Genomic DNA, 25,879 nt, shown 5'->3' with positions numbered 1-25,879 from the left:
CACGGCACAAAGGAGGTTTTCTAAAGTATAATTAAACCCCTTGCTTTGCTTGAACTCAAACTGCATTGACTTGGAGGAGAGTGGGATTTGCAAAGTGCCCTCCCCTTCCACACGTGCCTCAACTGCAGGACAGCTGTCCGGCCCGCCCACCATTGTTGACGTCACAATGCGGATGCAGCCCTGTCAGTTTCAGAATGAAACTCCCTCCCTCTGGGCAACATCTGGGAGCAAAGCAATGTCTCCCCGTTTCCATATACCATCCTCCAGCAGCGAGGGGGAAGGGGAGATAGGGATGGGCGAAACACTATTCACTTATAGCAACTGGAGTGAATCCAGGGAGGGAGCAGACACTCCAAAGGTGCTCAAATACTTTCTATCTCTCTTAAAGCTATTTTCCTTGTATATTCCCTCAGTTTGGCACGTATACAGTTTGCACTCTAGAAAAGGATTGCTCCTTTCCTCATGTTCACAACTAAAAGGTTAGATTCTCAAGGAACTGAGCAGCATTTAAAAGATTGGTACATTGCTCAAAAAACGTACGCTGCTGGGGGCCTGTGGCTCGTTGGTCTTGGGGTATGATTCTCGCTTTGAGCCTTCCGGTGCGTGGGCATGCGAGAAATCCCGGGTTCAAATCCCAGACGAGCCCTTGCTTCTTACACTGCCTTATGCAAAAATGGCCAGTCAATACTCTCGCTCGTTAAACGAGATACCGTTACAATGAACGCGGCAAGGGCAGCACTTATTCAAAGAGAATACGTGCTTGACTTCACACAGAGGGTGGTGGGCGTTTGGAACGCGTTGCCAGTAGACGTAGCAGAGGCAGGCATGGTATGATTCATTGAAGATGCGTCTGGATAAATGCATGAGTGGGTGGGGAGGAGAGGGATACAGATGCTTCGGAATTGACCGACAGGTTTAGACAGCACATTTGGATCGGCTCAAGCTTGAAGGGCCTGTTCCTGGTCTGTAAACTTTCTTTGTTCTATATAGTAATGGAGTTACGTCCTTTTTTTGTCATTTTTTTTTATTTAATAGGTCAGAAGGAAGTCATTCAGCAATTTTCCTGCCTTTCTTTTCTCAAGCAGCCTTAACATTGCATTTTCATATTCTTGATTCAGCTCCATTTCCAGAATCTTTGTAGGCAGTTTGTTCCATATTATTGTCACTGAAATGAAGTTTTCTTCTATGCACAGCTAAGCCGATCTGGCTGCATGAGGGTTTTCAGGTTTCTGTGGCCTGGATAATATGTGATCAGCAGACATCTCGCAATCTACAGGAATTGCCACCAATGTTATGTTCATTAACTGTACTGACAGTGATCACTTATTTTGTGATTTTACTTTGCAGGAAGACGTGCAGAAAGAAATCTGAAAACAAATGATACATCAACTTCTGACAGAGCCACTTGATTCATTGGGACTTGAATATCAGCAGCCATTCCAATCAAGAAGGTATGTTTGCTTTTGTTTGTTTGAGAGATTTTGGACAGTCCTGTGGCAGGAAGAATACTGAGACACCGAGTGAGGGAGATTCAGTGCGCTGACTGTGAAAAGTGCTTCAAACCATTTACTCAGCTTGGGGGAATCAAAGTCTCATCCCTCAAGGTGGGAAAGGCTATGTACCCGTTCTGTTTGTAATTTCAATCCCAGAGCAACACAAGGAAAGCTCCCTCCAAAGGAGAAGCCTTGGAAATGTGGGGTCTTTGGGAAAGGATTCCCTTCCCCATCCCTGCTGGAAACCCACAGACGCATTCACACCGGGAGAGGCCATTCACCTGCTCAGTGTGTGGGAAGGGCTTCAGTCGGATCAGCCATCTGCAGACGCATGAGTGAGTCCACAAGGGAGAGAAGCCATTCACGTGCCCCATGTGCGGGAGGGGTCTCACTCAGTCAGCTGCACCGCTGACCCACTAGCGGCTCCACCCTGGAGAGAGGCCATTCACCTGCTGTAAGTGCCGGAAGGGATTCACCTGCTCCTCCCACCTGCGGAGGCACCAGCGAGTTCACGCGCCATCACAGGGGGGTTGAAGGAGCGATGGCCGAGTGCCAAGTGTCGATGCACGAAACGTCGATTCTCCTGCTCCTTGGATGCTGCCGGACCTGCTGTGCTTTTCCAACACCACACTCTCGACTCTGATCTCCAGCATCTGCATTTTTCACTTTCTCCTCGAGGGCAAGGTTGGACTTGTCTTTTATTCACTCATTCACTCCTTACAGCCTGTCCTTTGTTGTGGCCTAACTGCACATACATCAATGCAAGTTTCAGAAAGATTTGTGCAGCTTTTTTTTGAAAAAAAAAATTCTTCCCGACTGTAACGAAGTTTCTGAATATTTGATTTTAGTTATTCTCAATTTTAAAAATCAGCTGTTTCTCACATGCCTTGTTTCCCAGGTAAAGATATCACCACCCATTCTCTCTTTTCCCTGAGAAAGACTTCATACAGCGATCAAAGAGGGCTGAGGCACGAGAAAGGACGATTGTGGGGGTGGAGGGGGTGAAGGGGTCGCTGGTGGTGGTGGAGAAGGGAGGGAAATGGACAGGGGAACAGACTGGGCTTCAGAGGGTTGGGGGAGAGAATAGAGGGTGCAGTGTGAGGAGAGAGAATAGGCAGGGGGCAGTGGATGGGGAGAAAATGGACAGGGGGCCAGAATGTGAAGAGAGAGACAGCACAAATGCCACCTTCTCCAGGACTCGTGTCAGTGTCCAACGAACTGGAACCCACTCCTCTCACATTTCTCAATATACGCGTGGCTAAGGCAGTGGAACCATATCATCCCTACAGGCCATTCACACCGACTTTCCCAACAGCATTCCACTTAGACTCACTCGTTTACGCTACAGCCCTGCAGTTCCCCATGGCTATTTCCTGACGAAGGGTTTTGCCCGAAACGTCGAGTCTCCTGCTCCTCGGATGCTCCCTAACCTGCTGTGCTATTCCAGCTCCACAGTCTCGAACCTAATCTCCAGCATCTTCAGTCCTCACTTTCGCCCAGTAAGGGGTGAATGTTCTATTCCTAGTCTTTTAGATCTTTTAAAATCTTTCCCCCACATCCTAAACCTTTATCATCTAGTTTTGGAATACCTCTACCCTGGGGAAAAGACAGAAACGTTGAGCAGCCTGACAAAATGCAAAAGAAATAAAATGTGGAGGCACAGGGGGAAAAAAATCGGCAAAATAAAATAGCTTCGGCATTTTTCTCTCGTATTCGCATTTGGACGCTTAATATTTGTCATGATCGGGAGGTGCCCGTGTTGGACTAAGGTCTACGAAGTTAGAAATCACACAACACCAGGTTACAGTCCAATAGTCTTGTTTGGAAGCACTCGCTTTCGGAGCGCCGCTCCTTCATCAGGTGGTTGTGGAATATCAGATCGTAAGATCATAAATTCTGTGTCTTACGATGTTATACTCTACAATCAGCTGATGAAGGAGCAGGGCTCCGAAAGCTAGTGCTTCCAAATAAGTCTGTTGGACTATCACCAGGTGCTTTGTGATTTTTAACTTTAAAATTTGTTACAAATTCCTGCACACTGAGCATGCTCTGCGGTGTCAGCAAGTACTGCGCATGACCGCCAGTGTCAGCAAAGCACTGCGCATACTCTTGGGTGTCTGCAGAAATGGCGCGCGAGCTGCTTTCCATGGAGCAGTGGAGAACCTTGGAGGACCGGAAGGAGTCTGGTCCTCCTGCCAATCAGAGCCGGCCATTGTGGAAATGCAGAGGTTGGACCGTGAGCTCTGAAGCTGGTGCTGCTCTTTTCTCTCTGCAAAAGGTTAAACTTCACCCCAGACTGTAACTTCCTTCCTCTGTCTAACATTTGTGAGCACAACAGTGTTTTTCTCACCACGTTTTCATTCTGGGGTTCAAGAGTGAACCGAGGGAGGGGCCAGACTCTGGAAAAGTTGATCCAGGTCTGTGTGTCAACTTGCAAACACATGGCAAATGCAGTACCACAATGTGAAGTTCTAGCCTTTGCAGTGTAAACAAAATAGCAGAAAGGAGGTGCATTATTTAAATGGTGATATGTTGAGATGTGGCGTAAGTGAGATGCTGGAGTTCAGAGTTGAATATTGTGGCGCTGGAAAACCACAATCGGTCAGGCAGCAACTGAGGAGGAGGAGAGTCGACGTTTCGGGCACGAGCACTTCATCAGGAGTGATGTGTGGATAGACAAAGGCCCTCAGTGTCCTTCTACACCAGTCACTGCCAGTTGTCAGAAAGTGCAGCAAGCAATGAACAAAGCAAGTGGTATATCAGCAAGAGGAATTGAGTTCAGAAGTGGGGATGTCTTCCTGCAGTTAGGTCGGTTATTGAATGTATTCAAGGCTGAGTTCATGTGACTTTGAAGAACAAAGAAGTTATGGGAGAAGGCAAGAAAATGGTTTTAAAACCAGTACAGAACAGTTACAGAGTCATACAGCACAGAAACAGACCATTCAGTCGAACTAGTCCATGCTGGCTGTGTTCTGAAACTAAATTGGTCCCACCTGCCAATGATTGGCCTATATCCCTCTGAACCTTTCCTATTCATGTACTTATCCAAATGTCTTTTAAACATTGTAACTGTACCTGCATCCAGCAACTCCTCTGGACATTGATTCCTCACACAAACTACTCTTTATCTTAAAAAAAAAGGTGCCCCTCATGTCTTTTTAAAATATTTCTTTCTTCACCTTCAAAATTTGCTCCCTCATCTTGAACCACCCACACTAGGGAAAGAATACCTGCCGTTCACCTCATCTATACCTCTCATGATGTTATAATCCTCTCTAAGGTCACCTCTCAACCTCTGATGCTCCAGTGAAAAAAGTCCTAGCTATCCATCTAGATGCAGGTATATTTATATCCAGTTATGAACTGTTCAATACTGGTGCCAGCTGGAAAGACAAATGACCTATTCCTGCTTCAAATTCTCTCACTGTGTCCAGGACAGCAAGAGACCAAACGACATAGGCGCAGAAATTAAGCCATTTAGCCCATCAGATCTGTCCACCATTCAATCACGGCTTATACGTTTCTTGACCCCATTTTGAAATATGGATTTTTGAAAGGCAGATCAGGGAAGGATCTGCACATTTAATGGGGAGTGTTGTTGAATAAACATACCATTGAGTGCTGGTTCATATTGGAGTCGCGGGTTGACAGGATAGCAAAGAAGGTGTTTGGTATATTTGCTTTTATCGGTCAGTGCATTTCAATACAGATGTTGGGAGGTCATGTTGCGGCTGTACCGGACATTGATTAGGCCACTTTTGGAATACTGTATTCGGTTCTGGTTTCCCTGCTACAGGAAAAGTGTTACAAACCTTTGTAAGGATTTGGAAAAGATTTACAAGGCTATTGCCAGAGTTGGAGGGTTTGATCTTTCTGGAGAGGCTGAATAGGCTGCGGCTGTTTTCTCTGGATCATTGGGGGCTGAGGGGTGACTTTATAGAAGTTCATAAGGAGCATGGATAGGGTGAATAGCCAAAATCTTTTCCCCAGAGTAGGGGAGTCCAAAACTAGTGGTCATAGGTCTGAGGTGAGAGGGGAAATATTTAAAAGAAACTTTACAGGCACCTTTCTCACGCAGAGGGTGTTGTGTGTATGGAATGAGCTGCCAGAGGAAGTGGTGGAGGCTGGTATAATTAAAGCATTTTAAAAGGCATCTGGTAATAGGGAGAATTGAGAGGGGTATGGGTTATGTGCTGACAAATGAGACTATGTTAATTTGAGACATCTGGTCAGCATGGACAATTTGGACTGAAGGAAAGCAGAAGTGTCATTGTGAAGACTGGACTTTCAGAGCAGTTTTCAAAGAAGTTTTGTCCTTACTGGGAGCAGCAGCTACAATGAAATCTTTCATTTGTGAGACAGCAACTGAGTGAGTGAGGACATTCAGGATATTGGTGGAAAGTGGGAATTTGTTGCAATGTGGAGTTGAAGTGATTTAAGTAAAGTGTGCTGAGCAGGGAGCCGAGTGAAGGGTTAGATGAGTTTTTGTTTTAAACTGCTCATTTCTTTCAGCCTCCAACATTGTATTTCCAATGCTGTCCATCAGTGGGAGTGGTGAATCAGTAACTGGTATCGTTAGAAGCCTTACGATTTTCAGTACTGCAGGTATAGCATTGTCTCATTAGCTTTGTAAAGGTTACTGGCAGCAGCGGGAGGTGTGGGCTGGGATTCACTAGAAATGATTAAGCAGTTAGATAACACACGTACAAGAGGGCAGGGTGGGACTTGTCTTTCGATTTGCAGAAGGTGGGAGGTACTGGTGCTGCGGTCCATGGCAAACACAACTGCGGTAAATCATAGAATCACTACAGCGTGGAAGCAGGCCATTGATCCCATCAAGTCCACACTGACCCATCCAATGAGCATGCCACCCAGACCCACCCTATCTAGTCGTTTCTGCCGGTGAGTGAGACGAGGTCACAAGATTTGGTGGCGTAGGTTTAAGACAGAGGAGAAGGAACTGTTTTTCCAAGAGAGTGGTGAATCTATGGATTCTCTGCCCAAGGAAGCAGTAGAAGCAGCCATATTCAAGACACAGTTCGATGAGATTTTGTATGGTAGGTGAATTTAGGATAGTCAGGATAATGCAGGTAAGAGGAGCTGAGACGATTGATTGATGAGCCATGATCTTAATGAATGGTGGAGTAGCTCAATGGACCAAATGACCTACTCCTGCTTCTATTACTGCGAATGAATGAACATGCATTTTTTATGGCCAATCCGTATCAAGGCAGGTGAGCAATGTAGTGATGTGGAAATGAACATCAGAGAATGATAGAAAGGGACACGGAAAGTAAAAGTCCAAAGATGTGCAGGTCAGGTCAAATGACCATGCTAAATTTTGCCTAGTGTTAGGTTCATTAATCAGAAAGAAATGGGTCTGGGAGGGTTACACTTCAGGGTGTCGGTGTGGACTTGTTGGGCCGAAGGGCCTGTTTCCACACTGTAGGGAATCGAATCTAATCAATCAAAACTGGATTCTACAGAACACAAGAATTGAAACTGAAGACTGTATGGCTGAAAGTGTGCTGCAATGTAACAAAACTGAATGAATTGGCTGCACACATTGAAGAGAATAATTATGATCTGAGACTCCTTACAGGGACATGGCTTCAGGATGACAAGGATTGGATCTGAATATTGAGGGGGTACGTGGCATTCAAGTTGAATAGGAAGCGAGGTAAAGGTAGAGGGTGGGCACTGCTAATCAAAGCACTAATAACATGGTACTCTGGTGTCAGCTCGGATTTCAGGTCCTGATTTCTCTGTCCTCTTCTCCCTGTTCCAACAGAGTAAGATGTTGTTTGTTCTCAGCTCAGCTGGCTTTCTGATGAAACTTTGAGCCCCTTTTACACCTTCCAGAGCAATAAAACATTCAGTCGATCAAGGCCCAATCCACAATATTCTCAGCCTGACAACCATCCAGACTGAGAGAGTCATCGGAGCAGGGAATAAAACAAGAAAAATGAAACAAAATTAGACATAAATGCACATTTGGTGCTTAAAGTGTGTTCATTAGATAGTAAACCAGAATTAGGGGTGTCCCAGGATTCTTATCATCCCCTACTTGAGGAATTCTCTCTCCCTAACAATATTTACATCAACAGCAATAAAGCATCTGTTATCAAATAGACATAGAGATATACAGCACGGAAATAGACTTTTTGATCCAACACATCCATGCTGACAAGATGTCCTATATAAATCTAGTGTCCCATTTGCCAGCATTTAGCCCATATCCCTCCAAACCTTTCCTACTCACACATCCATCCAGATGCCTTTTAAATGTTGTAATTGCACCAGCATCCACCACTTCCTCTAGCCTATTTACCCTATCCATGCCCCTCATGATTTTATAAATGTCCATAAGATCACCCCTCAGCCTCCTATTCAGGCTCTCCTTATACCACAAACCCTCCAACCCTGGCGACATCCTTATCAATCTTTTCTGCACACTTTCAAGTTTCACAACATCGTTCCTATCCTATAGTAGGGAGACCAGAATCGAATGCAATAATCCAAAAGTGGCCGAACCAATGTGCTGTACAGCTACAACATGACCTCCCAACTGCTATACCCAATGCATTCAATGAGACAAATGGCCTCTTTCTGCACTGCAGCAATTTAATGATTTGATTTTGTATCAGAGTCAATTTCAGTCACTATCTCTGGTTTATGGTGTGTCAGGGTGGGATTGCTGGTACCAGAATTGCATGCAATAATCCAAACGTAGCCTAACCAATGTCTTCTACAGTCCCAACATGACTTCCCGACTCCTGCACTCAGTGCACTGACCAATATAGGCAGGCATATCAAACACCTTCTTCACTATGCTGTCTATGTGCGACTCCCCTTTCAAGGAACTATGAACTTACCATCGAGTCATACAGCATGGTCATGGACCTTTGGTCCAACCAGTCCATGCCAACCATAATCCCAAACTAAATCAGTCTCTCCTGCCTGCTGTTGGCCTGTATCCCTCCAAACCTTTCCTATTTATGTACTAAAACAAATGTCTTTTTCTTGTACCTGCATCCACCGCTTCCTGAGGTGGTTCATTCCACACATCAACCACCCTCTGTGTAAAATTAGTATTTGAATGGCAAGGATGAGGTTGAATTGAAATGGTTCATTAAAACAAACAGCTTCTCCCAAACCCCCTACAGCAGGTATGGTAGCAACTCCAACTCTGGAGTCTCTCAAATCGGTATTTCCATGGAGTGGAGGGGGGAGTAAAGTGTTGGATTCACAGAGGTGGGCGTCTTCTGAGACTGTAAAGCTAAAATTAAACCCCATGCTTTGCTTGAACTCAAACCGCATTGACGTGGAGAAGAGTGAAAGGAGTTTGCAAAGTGTCCTCCCCTCCCCATGTGCCTCAGCTGCAGGGCAGCGCAGGCGCAGTGCGTCCCCCCCCCCCCCCCCACCCATTGTAGATGTCACAATGTGGAGGTAGCCCTGTCAATTTCAGAGTGAAACTCCCTCCCCCTGGGTAACATCTGGGAGCAAAGCAATGTCTCCCCCTTTCCATTCCTCATCCTGGGAGGGGGGAGAGAGAGGCGTGGCGGGGTGTGCTGGGGGTGGAGACTGTTCACTTGTAGCAACTGGAGTGACTCCATGGAGGGAGCAGGCTCTCCAAAGGTGCTCAGATGCTCTTTGTCCCTCTCAAAGATATTTTCCTTGTGTATTCCCTCAGTTTGGCACGTATAGAGTTTGCACCCTGGAAAAGGTTTACTTCTTTCCTCATGTTCAGAATTATAAGGGTAGTTTCTCATGGAACTGAGCAGTATTTAAGGGATTGGCACATTGATTTCAAATGTAAACATCTGTTGCTTCATATGGTGTATATCTGATATTGTTGGCTGTTATAAAAACTTTGTGGCTATGATTTTTCACCTTCTAATGCAGTAATAGAGTTATGTTCTGTATCTCTTGTCTCTTTTTTATTTACTAGGACAGCAGGAAATCATGCAGTAACTTCGCTGGCTTTATTTTCCGAAGCAGTCTTGACATTTCATTATCATATTCGTGATTCAGCTCCATTTCCAGCACCTTTGTCAACAGCTTGTTCCAGGTTATTGCGATCTAAATTACGTTTTCCTCCATACACACTGAAGGCTATCTTGTTGCATGAGGGTTTTCTGCGTCCTGCATAATATATGGTCAGCACTCATCTAGCAATCTACAGGAATTGCCACCGATGTTATGTTCATTTAACAGTACTGACAGTGATCACTCAATTTGTGATTGTTTTTGAAGGAAGACATGCAGAAAGAAATCTGAAAACAAATGATACATCATCTTCTGACAGAGCCACTTGAATCAATGGGCCTTGAATATCAGCAGCCATTCAATTCGAGAAGAAATGTTTGCTTTTGTCTGTGTGAGAGATTTTGAACACTGGTATGGCAGGAATAATACTGAGATACCCGAGTGAGGGAGATTCAGTATGCTGTCTGTGAAAAATGCGTCAAACAATTTACTCAGCTTGGGGGATCAAAATCTCACCCCTCACAGTGGGGAGAGAATATGTATCCATTCTGTTTTGAATTTCAAACCCAGCGCGACACAAAGAATGCTCCCCTCATGGGGAAACCATGGAAATGTGGGGACTGTGGGAAAGGGTTCCCTTCCCCATTGGGGCTACACACCCACAGACGCGTTCTCACTGGGGAGACGCCGTTCTCCTGCTCAGTGTGTGGGAAGGGATTCAGTTGGCTGTGCAGCCTGCAGACACACCAGCGAGTTCACACCAGGGAGAGGCCGTTCATCTGCCACCATTGTGGGAGATGATTCATTCAGTCGTCCCACCTGCAGACACACCAGCAGGTTCACAGTTGGGAGAGGTGGTTCTCCTGCTCTCTGTGTGGGCAGCGATTCATCGATGCATCCCACGTCCTGAAACACCAGCGGGTTCACCTGAGGGAGAGACCGTTCACCTGCTCTGAGTGCAGGAAGGGATTTGTCGATTCTTACACCCTGCTGACCCACCAGCAGGTCCACATCGGAGAGGCCGTTCACATGCTCTGTGTGCGGGAAGGGGTTCACTCAGACATCTACACTGTAATCTACCAAAGGGTCCATCTCATGGAGAGGGCGTTAATCTGCTCTCAGTGTGGAAAGGGCTTCACCCGCTCCTCCCACCTGCAGAGCCACCAGCGAGTTCTGGAATTTTTTGAGGATGTAACTCTGAAGATGGACAAGGGAGATCCAGTGGATGTAGTGTACCTGGACTTTCAGAAAGCCTTTGAGAAAGTCCCACATAGGAGGTTAGTGAGCAAAATTAGGGCGCATGGTATTGGGGGCAAACTACTGACTTGGATTGAAAATTAGTTGGCTGACAGGAAACAAAGACTAGTGATAAACGGCTCCCTTTCAGAACGGCAGGCGGTGACCAGTGGGCTACTGCAGGCATCAGTGCTGGGACTGCAGCTTTTTACAATATATTTTAATGATATAGAAGATGGTATTAATCGTCACATTAGAAAATTTGCTGATGATACAAAGCTGGGTGGCAGGGTGAAATGTCAGGAGGATGTTAGGAGATTACAGGGTGACCTGGACAGGTTAGGTGAGTGGACAGATGCATGGCAGATGCAGTTTAATGTATGGTTATCCACTTTGGTGGCAAGAACAGGAAGGCAGATTACTACCTAAATGGAGTCAAGTTAGGTAAAGGGACAGTACAAAGAAATCTGGGTGTTCTTGTACACCAGTCAATGAAGGCAAGCATGCAGGTACAGCAGGTACAAGAAAGCTAATAGCATGCTGGCCTTCATAACAAGAGGGATTGAGTATAGAAGCAGAGTTTCTTCTGCAGCTGAACAGGGCCCTGGTGAGACCGCAACTGGAATATTGTGTGCAGTTCTGGTCTCCAAATTTGAGGAAAGAGATTCTGCCTATTGAGGGAGTTCAGCGTATGTTCACGAGGTCAATTCCTTGAATGGCAGGACTATCTTATGTTGAAAGATTGGAGCGACTGGGCTTGAGTTTAGAAGACCGAGAGGAGATCTGATTGAGACATATAAGATTATTAAAGGATTGGACACTATGGAGGCAGGAAACATGATTCCGCTGATGGGTGAGTCCCGAACCAGAGGACGCAGCTTAAAAATAAGGGAGAGACCATTTAGGACAGAGATGAGGAGAAATTTCTTCATCCAGAGAGTGGTGGGTGTGTGGAATGCTGTGTGCCAGAAGGCAGTGGAGGCCCAGTCTCTGGATTCGTTTAAGAAAGAGTTGGATACAGCTCTCAAGGATAGTGGAATCAAGGGGTATGGAGATAAGGCAGGAACAGGATACTGATTGAGGATGATTAGCCATGATCATAACGAATGGTGGTGCAGGCTCGAAGGGCAGAGAGGCCTACTCCTGCAACTATTGTCTATTGAGTTCATGTGCCATGCAGGGGGATTGAAGGAGCGACGGCCGAGTGCCATTATCGACTGGACTATCAACCCAGTTCCGGGGATTCCCGGGGTTTGAATCCCGCCGAGGCAGTTGGTGGGATTGGAATTCGGTCAGAAATTTGGAGTTCTGAATCTAATAATGAAACCATTTTTGGGGGGACAAACTGCCATCTAATTCACTCATGTCCCTTTTAGGAAAGGAAACTGTCATTGTGGGAAAGGGTTCACTCAGTCATCTCAACTGCATTCTTTATCCGGTCTGACCTACACCTGACTCTTGACCCACAGCAGCATGGTTGACTCTTGACTGCTCTACCCATGGCAAATGAGTGGGAGTAACTTAAATGGATACAGTGTGTGGGTTGAAATTGCTGAGTGAGGCAATACTTCCTTTCGCTTAAGGCTGTACCAAGGATCCAATTATAAAGGGACAACTCGGTGCTGACCAACAGTAAAGGAAGTGGAGTTGGGAGGAGTGTGTGAGCTTTGAGCTGTTTTAAAAAAAAGCTTCTTTTCATACACTTTTTTTTTGCTGGGGAGATCTGAAGCTGTAACAAAGTTGGGTAGCAATTAAGGTTACTTGAACTTAACCCCAGTCTCAGACTATCAATGAAAGCTATGAGATCCAATAGGTTTTTGTTTTAAAGCTGCTCATTCCTTTCAACCTCTTGGACTAAGTTTCCAATATCATGTATCAGAAGGAGCAGTGAATGAGTAGCTAATATCGTTAGAAATTGTAAATGTTTCATCTCTGCAGGTATTGCATCATTTCATCGATATTGTAACGTTTACTGGCAGCACCGGGAGGTGTGGGATGTATTCATGAGAAACAAAGTTAAAAATCATACAACACCAGGTTATAGTCCAACATGTTTATTTGGAAGCACTAACTTTCGGAACACTGCTCCTTCATCAGGTGTTTGTGGAGCAGGGTCATAGGAGAATTTATAGCAAAAGATCGCAGTTTCATGCAACAGAAATGATATAGAACAAACATAGATTGTTGTGAAGTCTTTCGTCTTTTAGAATGGGTTGTAGGTTTTGGTTCATTAATATGTAAATCCCAGAACTTGTTTGAAGACACATTCTCGAGACAACTTAAGGTCTGTATCCCAATCTTGATTGAGACTGGTTCTATTTCCAAAGTAGGAATTTATAAAATCTCACATGGATTGACTGCCTGTAGATTGTATTTTGCTCAAAAAGCGCACAATGTATCTGCAAATATAATTCTGCAAATTCAAAATCACACAAAAGACTTATATGTAAGTGTGTGAGTGATAGAGTATCAGCCTGTGAGAGGGTGTATATGTGTGTGTGTCTGAGAGAGTGATCTGTGTGAATGTGAGCGTGTGTGAGAGTGTATGCTTTGTGTGGGTGTGAGAGAGCGTGACAGTGAAGTGGGGTTACCTGTCATGTGACATGATCCCAAGATCCTGGTTGAGGCCATCCTCATGTGTTCTGAACTTGGTTACCAGCCTCTGCTGGGCCACTAAAACTGAATAAGCAGTTACATAGCACACATTGGAGAGGGCAGGGTGGGATTTGTCTTTCGATTTGCAGAAGGTGGGAGGTTCTGGGTGCTGGAAACTAGGGAAAACACATGCTGGAGGACCTTCAGCTCAAAGAGATGCAGCTGGAAGCCAGGCTGCAGACACGTTGGGGGAATCATCAAACCCCCTACACTGTGGAAACAGGCCCTTTGGCCCAACAATCCACACTGACCCCCCCTCAGAGCATCCCACCTAATAACCTCCACAGCTAATCCCTGAATTTAGAACGCCCAATCCACTCTAAGCTGCACATCTTGGGACCTTGGGAGGAAACCAGAGCACCCAGAGATGGGAGGGGGGAGGGTAGAAAAGTGCAAACTCCACACAATCACCCTGGGGGTGGGATCGAACTCAAGTCCCTGGCACTGTGAGGCAGCGGCACTAACCACTGAGCTGCTGCCACGCCGCCCACAGTCTTGGATTGAAGGAATCGATTGACTTCATTCCAGGATTGAAGGAATCGATTGGCTTCATTCCAGTCCTGGTGACACTCCAGCCCGTTTGGGGAATTGAATTTGCTTCCACACAGTTTCCACGGTGCAGGGGTCATTGCGTCTCAGCAGCTTCGACGATCCAAAGAAGGGCTCGTCTACAGCGAGAACACTAGTCCACATTTCGCGAAAGAGTTAAAGTTCTCTGCACAGTCAGAACCCTGGAACACTCCCACGCAGGCTTCGTGTAATCACGGGGCTTCTCAAGTCACGTTGATGTTTGAAATAACTTCACCTCCTGGATTTAAACGCTGCTGACATTCAGGCCCTGAGTAAATTTCTTGTGCACGCCTGAACAGCAAATCCTCCTCTGCTAATACCTTGAGAAAACAGATCATTGCTGTCAGTGCAGGGCAGGAGATAGGATAAGAGAATTCTAGTTTGTACCGAACAGCCTTCCCTATCTCCTACCCGAAATCTATGTCTCCCATTTCCTCCACCTTTCAATGGATTCCAACTCGAATTCATCCATCCATCCTCCTGTTTTTCCCCAGCTCCCCTCATCGGAAAGCGTTGACTCTCGGTTCAGTTTCTTAGTCACTTCTTGCCATTCCCAGTATATTGCAAACATCGTTATTTTGTTTTTGAAACAGAAAGGCAGTGATTTGCTGATGCCAGGATCTGAGGGTAATTGCACTCACGCTCCAGATTCTCTCTTGCGTCATTCACAAAAATCTGCACTGCACATGTGCAAAGAAGGGGATTCTGGGAGTGGGTGGGACGCATTCACCAACTCCCCTTTCAATCAAGATCCAATCATGCCCACAGCGTCCCCTGTCTATTCTCTCTCGCTATCCCTAGCTTCCCCCCTCTCACACACATGCCATCCTCCCCGTCCATTCAATCTCCATACCCTCTTCCCCCTGTCTAGTCCAGTCTCTCGTCCACCCTCTGCCATCCTCCATCCAGTCCCTCTCCCCACACTAATTCTCTCTCTCCTCCCACTCTCTGCTCCCCTCCATTCTCTCTCTTTCCCCACCCTCTGCTCTCCATCCATTCCCTCTCTCTTCCCCCACCCTCTCCTAACATTCATTGTTGCTCTCTTTCTCCCCCACCCTCTGCCCCCTTGCATTCTTTCCCCACGCACTGACCCACGTCCATTCTCTCTCCCCACACTCTGCACCCCCATTCTCTCTCTCTGTCAAACGCTCTGCCCCCACCCTATGCACCCCCTGTGTTTCTCTAACTCCAATGCTCAGTCCCCGGGTCGATTTCGCTCTCTCTCTACCCCCAGCCTCTGTTTCCCGTCCAATGTTTCTACCTGCACTCCATTCTCATCCTTTCTTGTGCGTCGAGCCCTCTTTGATCACTGTATCAGCCCTTCTAAGGATAGAGAGAGCGTGGATGGTGATGACTCTACCTGGGAGATGGGAGGGTGTGGTGTGAGAAATGGCTGATCTTTAACATTGAGAATCGCTAAAATCATATTTTCAAAAACATAAGTAAAGTTTGAAAGCAAATTCAATTTTTTTTAAAAGCTGCATTTTTCTGAAACTTGCATTGAAATCTGTGCAATTAGGCCACAGTTGAGGACAAGCTGTAAGGATGGAATGGTCAATTCCTCGTCTTGTGAAGTTGGTTCAGATTAATTAGAAATAGAGTCATAGAGTTGCAGAGCAGGGAAACAAACCTTTCGGTGCATGCCAACCACATATTCTAAATTAATCTGGTGATCCATTTGCCACCATTTGGCCCATATCTCTCTCAACCCTTCCTATTCATATACCCATCCAGATGCCTTTTAAATGTTGTAATTGTTCCAGCCTCGACCACTGTCTCTGGCAGCTCATTCCATACATATACCACGCTCTGCATGAAAATGTTACCAGTTCGGTCCCATTTAAACCTTTCCCCTCTCACCCTAAGCCTATGCCCCTCCAGTTTTGGCTTTCCTCTCCCCTGGGGAAAAGACATTCAAAAACTGAGCAGCCAGACAAAATGCAAAAGGAATAAACTGTTGAGCTCCAGAAAAACAAACAAGTCTGGCTCCAGCCTTTTTTTCTCTCCGATTGGCAGTTGGACCAGCATCTCTACTGGGCATACTGCGCAAGCTTCTCGATGTCAGGAAGCATTGCGCATGTCCGCTGGTGTCAGCAAAATACTACGCATGCTCTTTGCTGTCAGCGGAAACGGCATCCAATATTCTTGAGCGACCAATGGGAAGCCCTGAAGGACCGGAAGGAGTGTGGTCCTCCTGCCATTGAGAGCCTCCCCCCTATTGTCTGAATGCGGAAGTTGGACTATGCGCTTGTGAAGGTGTTCCTGCTCCTCTCTCGATGCATGAAGATTGGACTTCATCCCAGACTGCAAATTCTTTCCGCTGTCCAACATCTGTGAGGACAACGCACTCTTCTCACCCCCTTTTCCATTTTATTTTTTTCACTCTGGTGTTCAGTTCTTGACTTGCAGCAAAGTTGGCTCAGGTATGTGTCTTAATTGGCAAACACATGGTAAATGTAGTAACGCAGTGGGAAATTATAGCCTTTCCTATGAAATAAAAACAGAAAGGAGGTACATTGTTTAAATGGTGATATATTGGGATGTGGAGTAAGTGAGGACTGCAGATACCGGAAATCAGAGTCGAAAATTGTGGCGCTGGAAAAGCACAGCTGGTCAGATAGCATCCGAGGTGCAGAACAGTCAACGTTTTGGGCAAAAGCCCTTCATCAGGAATGATGTGTGGATGTACAAACGTGCCTCAGCTACCTTCTGCTCAGGCTTTCTACTCCAGTCAATGCCAGTTGTCACATAGGTGCAGCAAGCAATCAGCAAGGCAAGTGGTAGATTAGCAAGAGGAATTGAGTTCAAAGTGGGGATGCCTTTCTGTAGTTAGGGAGATATTGAATATATTCAAAGCTGAGTTCATCTGACTTTTGAATGTCAAAAATAGTTATGGGGGAAGGCAAGAAATTTTAAAAAAATATATTTTTATTAGAAACTTTTTCAAATCTCTCACAACACCTCCATACAAAAAAGAACAATACCAAAATACAGAAAATTAGCAGTACAACAATGTCATATTATGATACTACTAATAATGAGCTACCTATTATTCTACTAGAACAAACTTAGCTTAAACTGAACTACCATCAAATTGAATAAAAATAAAATTAAACATAATTTAAGTTAATTTGAATTCTATCACATTACTTTATTCTATTTCACTCACCACACCTCCATTAAGGCTCCCACCCATGGGAGTACCAGTTATTGCACCCGTATTCTTTTCACCCAGCCTTGCCCTCCCAGGGCCCCAGGAGCGCCCAGACTGATTCCCACAGTTATACCACGGCTCTAATTAATACTGCTGATCAGTCTGCATCAATATAATTTAGAAAGGGCTGCCACGTCTTGTAAAACTACTGTTTTGTGGTGCACCATATTTGTGAGGTCATCTTGGGGGGGATGCTCCATCACCAGCATATGCCACCCCATAAGCCCTGGGGGGTTTTCCAACGTCCAATTAATTAAAATGTTCTTCCTTACACAGTGCATAAGAATGTTACAGTCTGTTCCTGTGTTCTCCGAGAGAAGGCAAATTTGGCAACCCCAGAAGAAAAAGTACCGGATTCACTTTAACTTTAATCCCCCAGGATGTCCTTCAGCTCCCTTACTATAGCACTCCAGTATCTCTGGATCTTACAACATGACCAATAGCAGTGTGTGAGTGCCTATACTAATTTTACATTTGGGACACCCTGGTGATGTGCCTATCTTGAACTTAGCTAGCCTCTCTGGCACCACATAAGCCCAATGTAAAATCTTCAATTTCTTACCCTGTGCTTTGTTACATTTTGAAATTTTCCTTACATTTTCCCATATATCTTGCCATACTTCTAATGAAATATCCTATCCTAGCTCCCGATTCCACATCCGAGAGAGTCCCTCCACATCCCTTAAGGTAAATGGTACAACGTACTAACTGAAAGAGCACCTGTACACCAGAGTACTCTTTATTCCACATTTGACCTGTAATGCTGAGCCAGGAGCGTGGTATTCCTCTGTATATAATCCCTTGGCTGAAAGTAGCGGAAAAGGTCCCTATTAGACAATGCATATTTCTGACTTAGCTGGTTAAATGACATCAAGACCTAACCCTCGAATAAATCTCCCAGACAGAAGATTCCTTTGTTCTCCCATGACTTAAAGCCAGAGTCCATTGCCCCAGGTTTAAATCCTTGGGCTGCCACCAGTGGAGTAATCAGTGAGGTCTTCAGCCAATTGCCCTTGTCTTGCCTCATTATCCTCCAGGCTTTCACTGGATTTAGAATGATTGTACTCTTACACTGCTCAGTCTCAGATTTCATCCTATCAATGAATAATAGATTAACTAGGGGACATCTTGACTGCAATGCTTCAACGTCAAGCAAAATCGACCCGAGTCCCCTCGTGCCCAGTCACACACATATGCTAAGAAAGCGCTTATTTGATATCTCTTCAAGTCCAAAAGGTCCACTCCTCCTCACCCTGTGAGAGCAGCATTTTGGTAAACTTAATTAGGGGACGGCTGCGACACCAAATAAAAGAACCGAGCCAACCATTGAGCCTCAGTAATACTCATCTGGGTAGCAACAACAGGAGCATTCTCATGGGGTACAACAGGCGAGGAAGAACATTAATTTTAATCAGAGCTATTTGGCCTAACCATGATAACGGTAATCCGTCCCACCGCTGCAAATCCTGCTTTATCCTCTCCAGTAATTGTACATAGTTAGCTTTATACAGCTGGTGGAAGGCAGGGGAAATAAAAATTCCCAAATACAAAAACCCTTTTGACGACCATCTAAACAGGAACTGCATTCCATCCTTCAGATCAGGCACCTCCACTAATTCTTCCCCTCCCCCATCGGCATGGCTTCTGATTTTGTAAAGTTGATCTTGCAGCCCGAAAAACTGCCAAATAAATTAATTGTTTGAGTCAATCGAGGAACGGACTCCTCCAGATTGGCCAAGAACAAAAGGACATCATCAGCATATAGGGTAATCTTATGTTCCCCCATTCCCACTCCTGGCGCCACTATTGCAGGGTCCCTCCTGATAGCCTCAGCTAATGGCTCAATTGCCAAGGTAAACAGCAGCGGTGAAAGAGGACACCCCTGTCGACTAACTCTCCCAGGTTTAAAGTTATCTGACTTAGTGCCGTTTGTGATGACTGCTGCCTTAGGATCATTATACAACACCACCACCCATCTAGCAAAGGTTGTCCCCAGACCAAAGCGCTTGAGGACCCCAAACAGGAACGGCCATTCTATCTGGTCAAATGCCTTTTCTGCATCTAGGGAGGCCACTGAACCCAGGATCAACCTTTGCTAGCATATCTGCACCATGTTCAGTACCCTCCTGATATTGTTGGTGGAGCTACGGCTCTTCACAAAACCCATCTGATCTTCTTTCACAATACAGAACAACACCTTTTCCAACCTCAGGGCCAGCGTCTTGGGTAGAATTTTAAAATCTACATTCAACAGTGAAATGGGTCTGTATGAAGCACATTCTTCGAGCTCTTTCTCCTCCTTTAAAATGAGGGAGATACTAGCCTCCCTAAGAGAGGGAGGAAGATAATCCTGTACATATGAATAGCTATACATCCCCAGAGGTGGCTCCACCAACACATTTATGAATTCCTTATAGAATTCACTTGGGAATCCATCTGACCCCAGTGCTTTGCCACCTTAGAGATGCTTTATTGCTTCCTGCACCTCCTGTATTGCCATAGGCCCATTCAACAGGAAACCCGTTCCGCGTTTATACTAGGGAGGTGCAGGATCTCAAAAAAGGCCTGCATTCTCGCTGCACTGTGTTCATCTCCCTCTGACTGATATGACTCTGCAAAGTATTCCCTACATCTAACATTAATCTTAGTTAACTCACGGGTAACTGTGCCTACCTTCTCTCGAACAGACATAATAGATTGGGAAGCATTTTTCTTTCTAGCCAGATATCTACGTGGCTTATCTCCAAATTCAAACAATCTTTGTTGAGCAAAGCAGACCTTTTATTTCCCAGTGTGTGCAATGAGTTGGGAGCAGCCCGGAGAGCTGCAGCTTGACCAGTGAAGGCCTATTATAATATACTTCCTCAGCTATCTGCAGACGGGTCTCCAACATCTGTTGTTGCTCCTTCCTCTGCGTCCTTCTAGTCGTTGAATAAAAAATAATCAGGCCTCATAAATATGCCTTAGTGGCCTCCTACAGTATTTCCGGATTACTGGCCGTACCCGAGTTGTTATCCCAGAAGGCTCTGAACTCTTGTGATGTACTCAACAAATTTGCTTCCCTTGACAGGAATGGGTCCATGCACCAGTGCTGTGCATCCATTCCACCATTCTTGATTTTACCATCTAAATACACTGGCACATGGTCCGAGACAGCTATATTGCCAATTTCACAAGCCAATGTTCTGTCCAAGCAATCCAATGGCATTAAAAAGTGTCAGTTCCCATGTGGTACTTGTGTGGTTTGGAAGAGAAAGTAAAGTCTCTTCCATTAGGGTAGAGATGCCTCCACACTAATCCCAACTCCTTGCACATGCCCACCAACTGCTTCGGTTGCGCAGGTGTACCTGCCTGGCCCCTTGGCACCCTGTCTACCTCGGGATCTATTAGGTGATTAAAATCCCCTCCAATGACCATGCGGCGTACCCCAAGACTCATTAATTTAGCAACTGCATCAATTAGAAATTTAAGAGGGTGCACCGTAGGGACAATACACATTCAGGACGCCATATTCTTCACCATGTATTAGAGCTTTAAGAATGACGGACAGTCCATGTTTGTCCTTAATTTGCTCAATACCTGCAAAGGGAGCTTCCTTCTTCCCAGTATAGCCACTCCTCTACACTTGGAGCTAAAGGAGGAGAAGAATACCCTATCATAACCTCCTTGCTGCAGTTTCAGATGTTCCTTATCAGTTAAATGTGTCCCCTGCAGCAGGGCGATGTCCACCTTTTCCTTCCTGAGGCTTGACAGCACCTTCTTTCTTTTTAACGGGGGAATGGCTCCCTTTTACATTCCAGGTGCACTACCTGAACGAATCAGTAACCATGGTCATCCAGGTCAGCCCGTGGTTTCCCAAGAGGAGGAAGCTTATCTGAGGTGCAGTGAGCAACAAAGACATTAACTCTATAAAGTCTGAAAACTGCTCCTATTAAAAACTAGGATAAATAAAAATCTAACCACCACATATAACTTAAGCAAACGCTCAAATAACCCCCAATTATGTAGAGATCTCTTCTCCCCCCTCCCCAAACCCCACCATTGCCACCATCCTGGCTCCTTTCCACTGAGGCTGTGCCCCAAACGCCAGGCAATTCACAGATTGAACAAAACATGTTATTTACATTCTGAGAGTTAACAATGGTTGCCCATCTCCCCACACCCCTTCTCCATACATCTTAAGCACAGGTTTAGCCACTCCCAATCCAAAAACAAAAGGACAGCAGTAAAGAAAAAGGCCCCACACAACATGTAACTGACCGATATACTAAATAATTCCAGTTTTTTGTCAAGGCAGTACGTATAAAGCCAATAACCACAAAAAAGGGGCAAAAAAGTAGCATTGTCTGTAATGATGTCCCTCCCGCCTTCACCCCGACTCGATTTCTTTAATTCAGAGAATTCGCAAAGTCCTTCGCCTCTTCTGCTGAATCAAAATTATATACCGTCCCTACATGAGAGAAACGCAATACGGTCAGGGACGTCAAGGAATATTGTATATTCAGATCCCTTAATTTCCTCTTAACTTCATCAAATGTTCTTTTCTTAATCCAGGCTCCTGAGAAGTCCTGAAAATATATTATTCTTGAGCCTTTGTGCATTAAAGCCTGTGGGTCTCTTCCCAGTCTTCTTGCTGTTTCAATCACGAACTGTTTTTCTTTATAATGCAGCAGGCTCACTAGGACCACGCGGGGCTGCGGGTCCGACCCGGACCTGCGCATTTCGATCCAGTGGGCCCGCTCCACACTCAACAGGCCCAACTCCAACTCCAGCCCCAGGAATCCAATAAGGTCTTCGCCTTCCTCGCATTCCGGAAGACCCACCAGCTGTAAGATATTTCTTCTACTTTAGTTTTCCAGGTCGTCCACTTGCTCCTGAAGGACCCGAACCTGGTCTTCCAGCGTTTGGATCCTCCCTCCTGGGACCTCCGCCGCGGTCTCCGATGGCACGGTCCTCTCCTCCGCTGCCTGTTCTCTTCGGGCCAACATTTGAATTACCTGCTCCATGCTTTTCCAGCGTGGAAGATAATGGTTCCACCGCTGCTCCAATCTTATCTCAGAGTTTCGCAAACACCGAGAGTAACTGCTGCAGTCCCATTAAACCCAAAGGGTCTGCCCTGGGAGTTTGAGCAATGGCTCCAGGCGCCCCCGATGCAGTAGGGGAGTGCCCTGCCTGCTGCACCCCTGTCGGCCCTTTTCCTTCATTTGCTTTCATTCTGGTCCTAAAGCTGTCAAACCACAACTATAGCAGCTCCAGACGTTCAGTAAGTTTATATTAGCAATTGTTTTCTCCGACGGGTGGTTAATGAGGTGGGGGGAGGGGTAAAAGCCCACCTTGCCGGGGGTATGGCACAGAGCCCAGCACAGCAGACCACTCAAACCACCGCCATCTTGGATTTCCAAGAAAGTGGTTTTAAGACCAGTACAGAACAGCTACGGGGTCATACAGCACAGAAACAGACCCTTCGGTCCAACTGGTCTATGCTGACTATGTTCTCAAACCCAACTAGTCCCATCTGCCAGTGATTGGCCCATATCCCTCTGGACCTTTCCTATTCATGTCCATTTACAAATGTCTTTTAAACATTGTCACTGTACATGCATCCACTACTTCCTCTGGACACCCATTCCACACACAAACCACTCTGTGTGAAAAAAGTGGAGCTCTTCATGTCTTTTTAAAATGTTTCTCCTCTCCCCTTCAAAATTTGCTCCCTAAACTTGAAAGCCCCACCTGAGGGAAAGGACACCTGCCTTTCACCTCATCTGTACCCTTCATGATATTATAATCCTCTATAAGGTCACCTCTCAATCTCCTCTGCTCCAGTGAAAGAAATCCCTGTCTATCCACCTGGCTTATAGGTATATTCATATTCAGTTATGATGTGTTCAAAGTTGGTGCAGGCTCAAATGGCCAACTCCTGCTCCCAATTCTCTCACTCTGTGTCCAGGACAGCATTGGGAGATTGGGAAAGGGGAGGGATAGATATCTTGTTTGTTTTTATTTTTAGAATGCACTTGATTCCCACAAATAAAATCAACAGGTACAAGTACAGCACATGCAGTGTTCCTCATTGCAGCTTCAAGGTTTTGTATCCTCTTCTTCCGCGTTGGCTCCAGCACATTCGGCTTCCTTCCCCCATCCACAACCCCCCCCCCCCCCCCCCCCGCCCGCATCCCTGCCCTGAGCCGTTGATGCTTCCATTGTTTATAAAATCAAGAGAGGGATGGATAGGGTAAATAGAGAAGGTCTTTTCTCTGGGAGTGTAGAACTATAGCGTAACAGGTTTAGGGTGAGGTGGCCCGGGGAGGGGGCGAGGAATTTAAAAGGAACCGAAGGGGCAATTCATGCAGTAGATGGCACGTGTAAGGAAAGAGCTGCCAGCGGAAGTAGTAGATGCTGGTATAATTATGACACATTTAAAAGGCATCTGGATAGGTTTATGAATAGGAAGGGTTTAGAGGGATATGGGCCAAATGCTGGCAAATGAGACCAGATTCGGTGAGGATATCTGGTCAGCATAGACCAGTGGACCAAAGGACCTGTTTCTGTGCTGCATATCTAGATGACTCTGGTTTGCCACGCCAGTCTGTTCAATTTCTCTCTGGTGTCATAGCCTTGATGTCTCATTCTAAAACTCCCCCACCCCCGTGGGGGCACGTTAACCATTTTGTGTCTGATTGGTTGCCAAGAAGTTGCATTGCAGGTTCATCCTGAATTTACCCACTATATTTTTACTTCCAAAAATCAGACCTTCTCACTCTCAACAGTATCCCAATGTTGTGGAAGATATTAATTTTCAGGTGGAGGTATCCGAAATTCAGAGAGGTGTCAGTTGTGACTGTTTTGCTCTTCTGTCCCTGTCAGATCCTGAATCAGCACTTTCAGGAGAATTAGAATGGAGTGAGAACAGAGGGGGAGAGAGAGAGAAGGATGGTGCTTTCAGTTTTGTGGAATAACAAATGAAAAGAAAGTTCTGCAGAAAGGAGAATTGCTTGTTCTGAATTTCTACCCTGGACTGACAGTGATGACTTTTGTAATCTCTTTTCAGAGTATTTAATCTGAAGATGAAGTTTCAAAATCAACACATGAAGGGCTAATGCCTGAACCATTGACTCTCCTGCTCCTCAGATGCTGCCTGACCTGCAGTTTTCGACTCTGATTCTCCAGCATTTGTGAGTCACTCAATCCATCAGGACTGCAACAATTTTCAACTGTGATCCAATTGGTTCCTGTTTCAGTACGTTTTCAGCATCAGTGGGACTGGAAGAGAGACCCTACTGTTGCAGCAACGCACTGAGTGTGGAGCTTGAAACAGTTATCTGGCCTGGAAAGAGGAATTCAAGGCAGGGGAGGGGCCATACACGCGTTTGTGTGCAACTGTAGCTTCGGCCATGGAGAAACCATGGAAGTGTGGCGACTGCGGGAAAGGGTTCCGTGTCCCATCTGCCCTGGAGACACATCGGCGCAGTCACACCAGGGAGAAGCCATTTTCCTGTCCTGAGTGCGGGAAGGCCTTCAGTGATTCCTCCGCCCTGCTGAGGCACTTCCGGGTTCACACAAGGGAGAGGCCCTTCAGCTGCCTAAAGTGTGGGAAGGCCTTCAGCAATTACTCCGCCCTGATGAGGCACCAGCGGGTGAACACAGGGGAGAGGCCCTTCCCCCGCCCCGATTGTGGGAAGGTGTTCACTCGCTCCACCCACCTCGTGTTTCACCGGCGGGTCCACACCGTTGAGAAGCCCTACCCCTGCCCCAAATGTGGGAAGGCCTTCAGCGATTCCTCTGACCTGCTGACCCACCGGCGGGTCCACACCGGAGAGAGGCTATTCACCTGCTCTGTCTGCGGGAAGTGCTTTACACGCTCTTCCGACCTGCTGAAGCACCAGCGGGTCCACACTGTGGAAAGGCCCTTCAGCTGCTCTGTGTGCGGGAAGGGCTTTACCCAGGCCTCCCACCTGCTGACACACCGGTGGGTACACACTGGGGAGAGGCCGTTTGCCTGCCTCGAGTGCGGGAAGGGCTTTGCTGTCTCCTCCACTCTACTGACGCACCAGTGGGTCCACACTGGGGAGAGGCCGTTTGCCTGCCCCGAGTGTGGGCAGAGTTTCACAATGTCCTGCAGCTTGAACAAGCACCAGCGGAGGCACCAATGCTCCTAACAATCAGATTCTGCCGGTAACGCTGCTGAGGGTCACCCCCATGACTGAACCTCCTGCCCTTTCTGAACGTGGGGGTAGTGGTAAAGTTGTTAGGCTTTTTTGTTTTCTACTGGGGGAGTGGGGGGGGGGAAGGGGGGGGGGGGTGGTGGCTCAGTGGTTAGCACTGCTGCCTCATAGCGCCAGGGACCCAGATTTAATTCCATCCTCAGGGTGACTGTCTGTGTGGCGTTTGCATGTAATTCCCCCCTGTGTCTGCGTGGGTTTCCTCTGCGTGTTGCAGTGTCTTCCCAAAGTCCAAACGTGCGCATATTTGGGCGAATTGGCCAAGCTAAATAGTCCCATAGTGTTCATGAATGTGTAGGTGTGGTGCATTAGGTAGGGGTAAGTGCAGAGTGATAGGGTAGGAGAATGTGTCTGGGTGAGTTACTCTTCAAAGGGTCGCTCTGAACTTGTTGAGCAGAAGGGCCCGTTTCCACACTGTAGTGGCTCTATGTTTCTATGAACCTTGCTTCCAGTGGGCGCTGCTGCTCATTGAGCCCAAGACCCGCACAAACCTACGAACG

The 25,879-nt window shown here is 46.3% G+C and overlaps 1 protein-coding gene across 1 annotated transcript; it reads left to right on the top strand.

Annotated features, from left to right (window-relative positions):
* The first annotated feature begins 609 nt into the window (after nt 1-609).
* LOC148144402 (uncharacterized) lies at nt 610-25,316 on the top strand. The gene is made up of 2 exons (XM_087975324.1): nt 610-828; nt 24,663-25,316. Exons 1-2 carry the CDS (start codon nt 610-612, stop codon nt 25,314-25,316), a joined length of 873 nt encoding a protein of 290 aa, XP_087831450.1.
* The last annotated feature ends 563 nt before the right edge of the window (nt 25,317-25,879 follow it).

Source organism: Chiloscyllium plagiosum, unplaced genomic scaffold (genome assembly GCF_037043375.1).
Source record: "Chiloscyllium plagiosum isolate Xiang-an unplaced genomic scaffold, Cpla_swu_hap1 HiC_scaffold_27, whole genome shotgun sequence".
Taxonomy (NCBI): domain Eukaryota; kingdom Metazoa; phylum Chordata; class Chondrichthyes; order Orectolobiformes; family Hemiscylliidae; genus Chiloscyllium; species Chiloscyllium plagiosum.
Note: the sequence above shows the minus strand (reverse complement) of the source record. Positions and strands in the feature narration are given on the sequence as shown.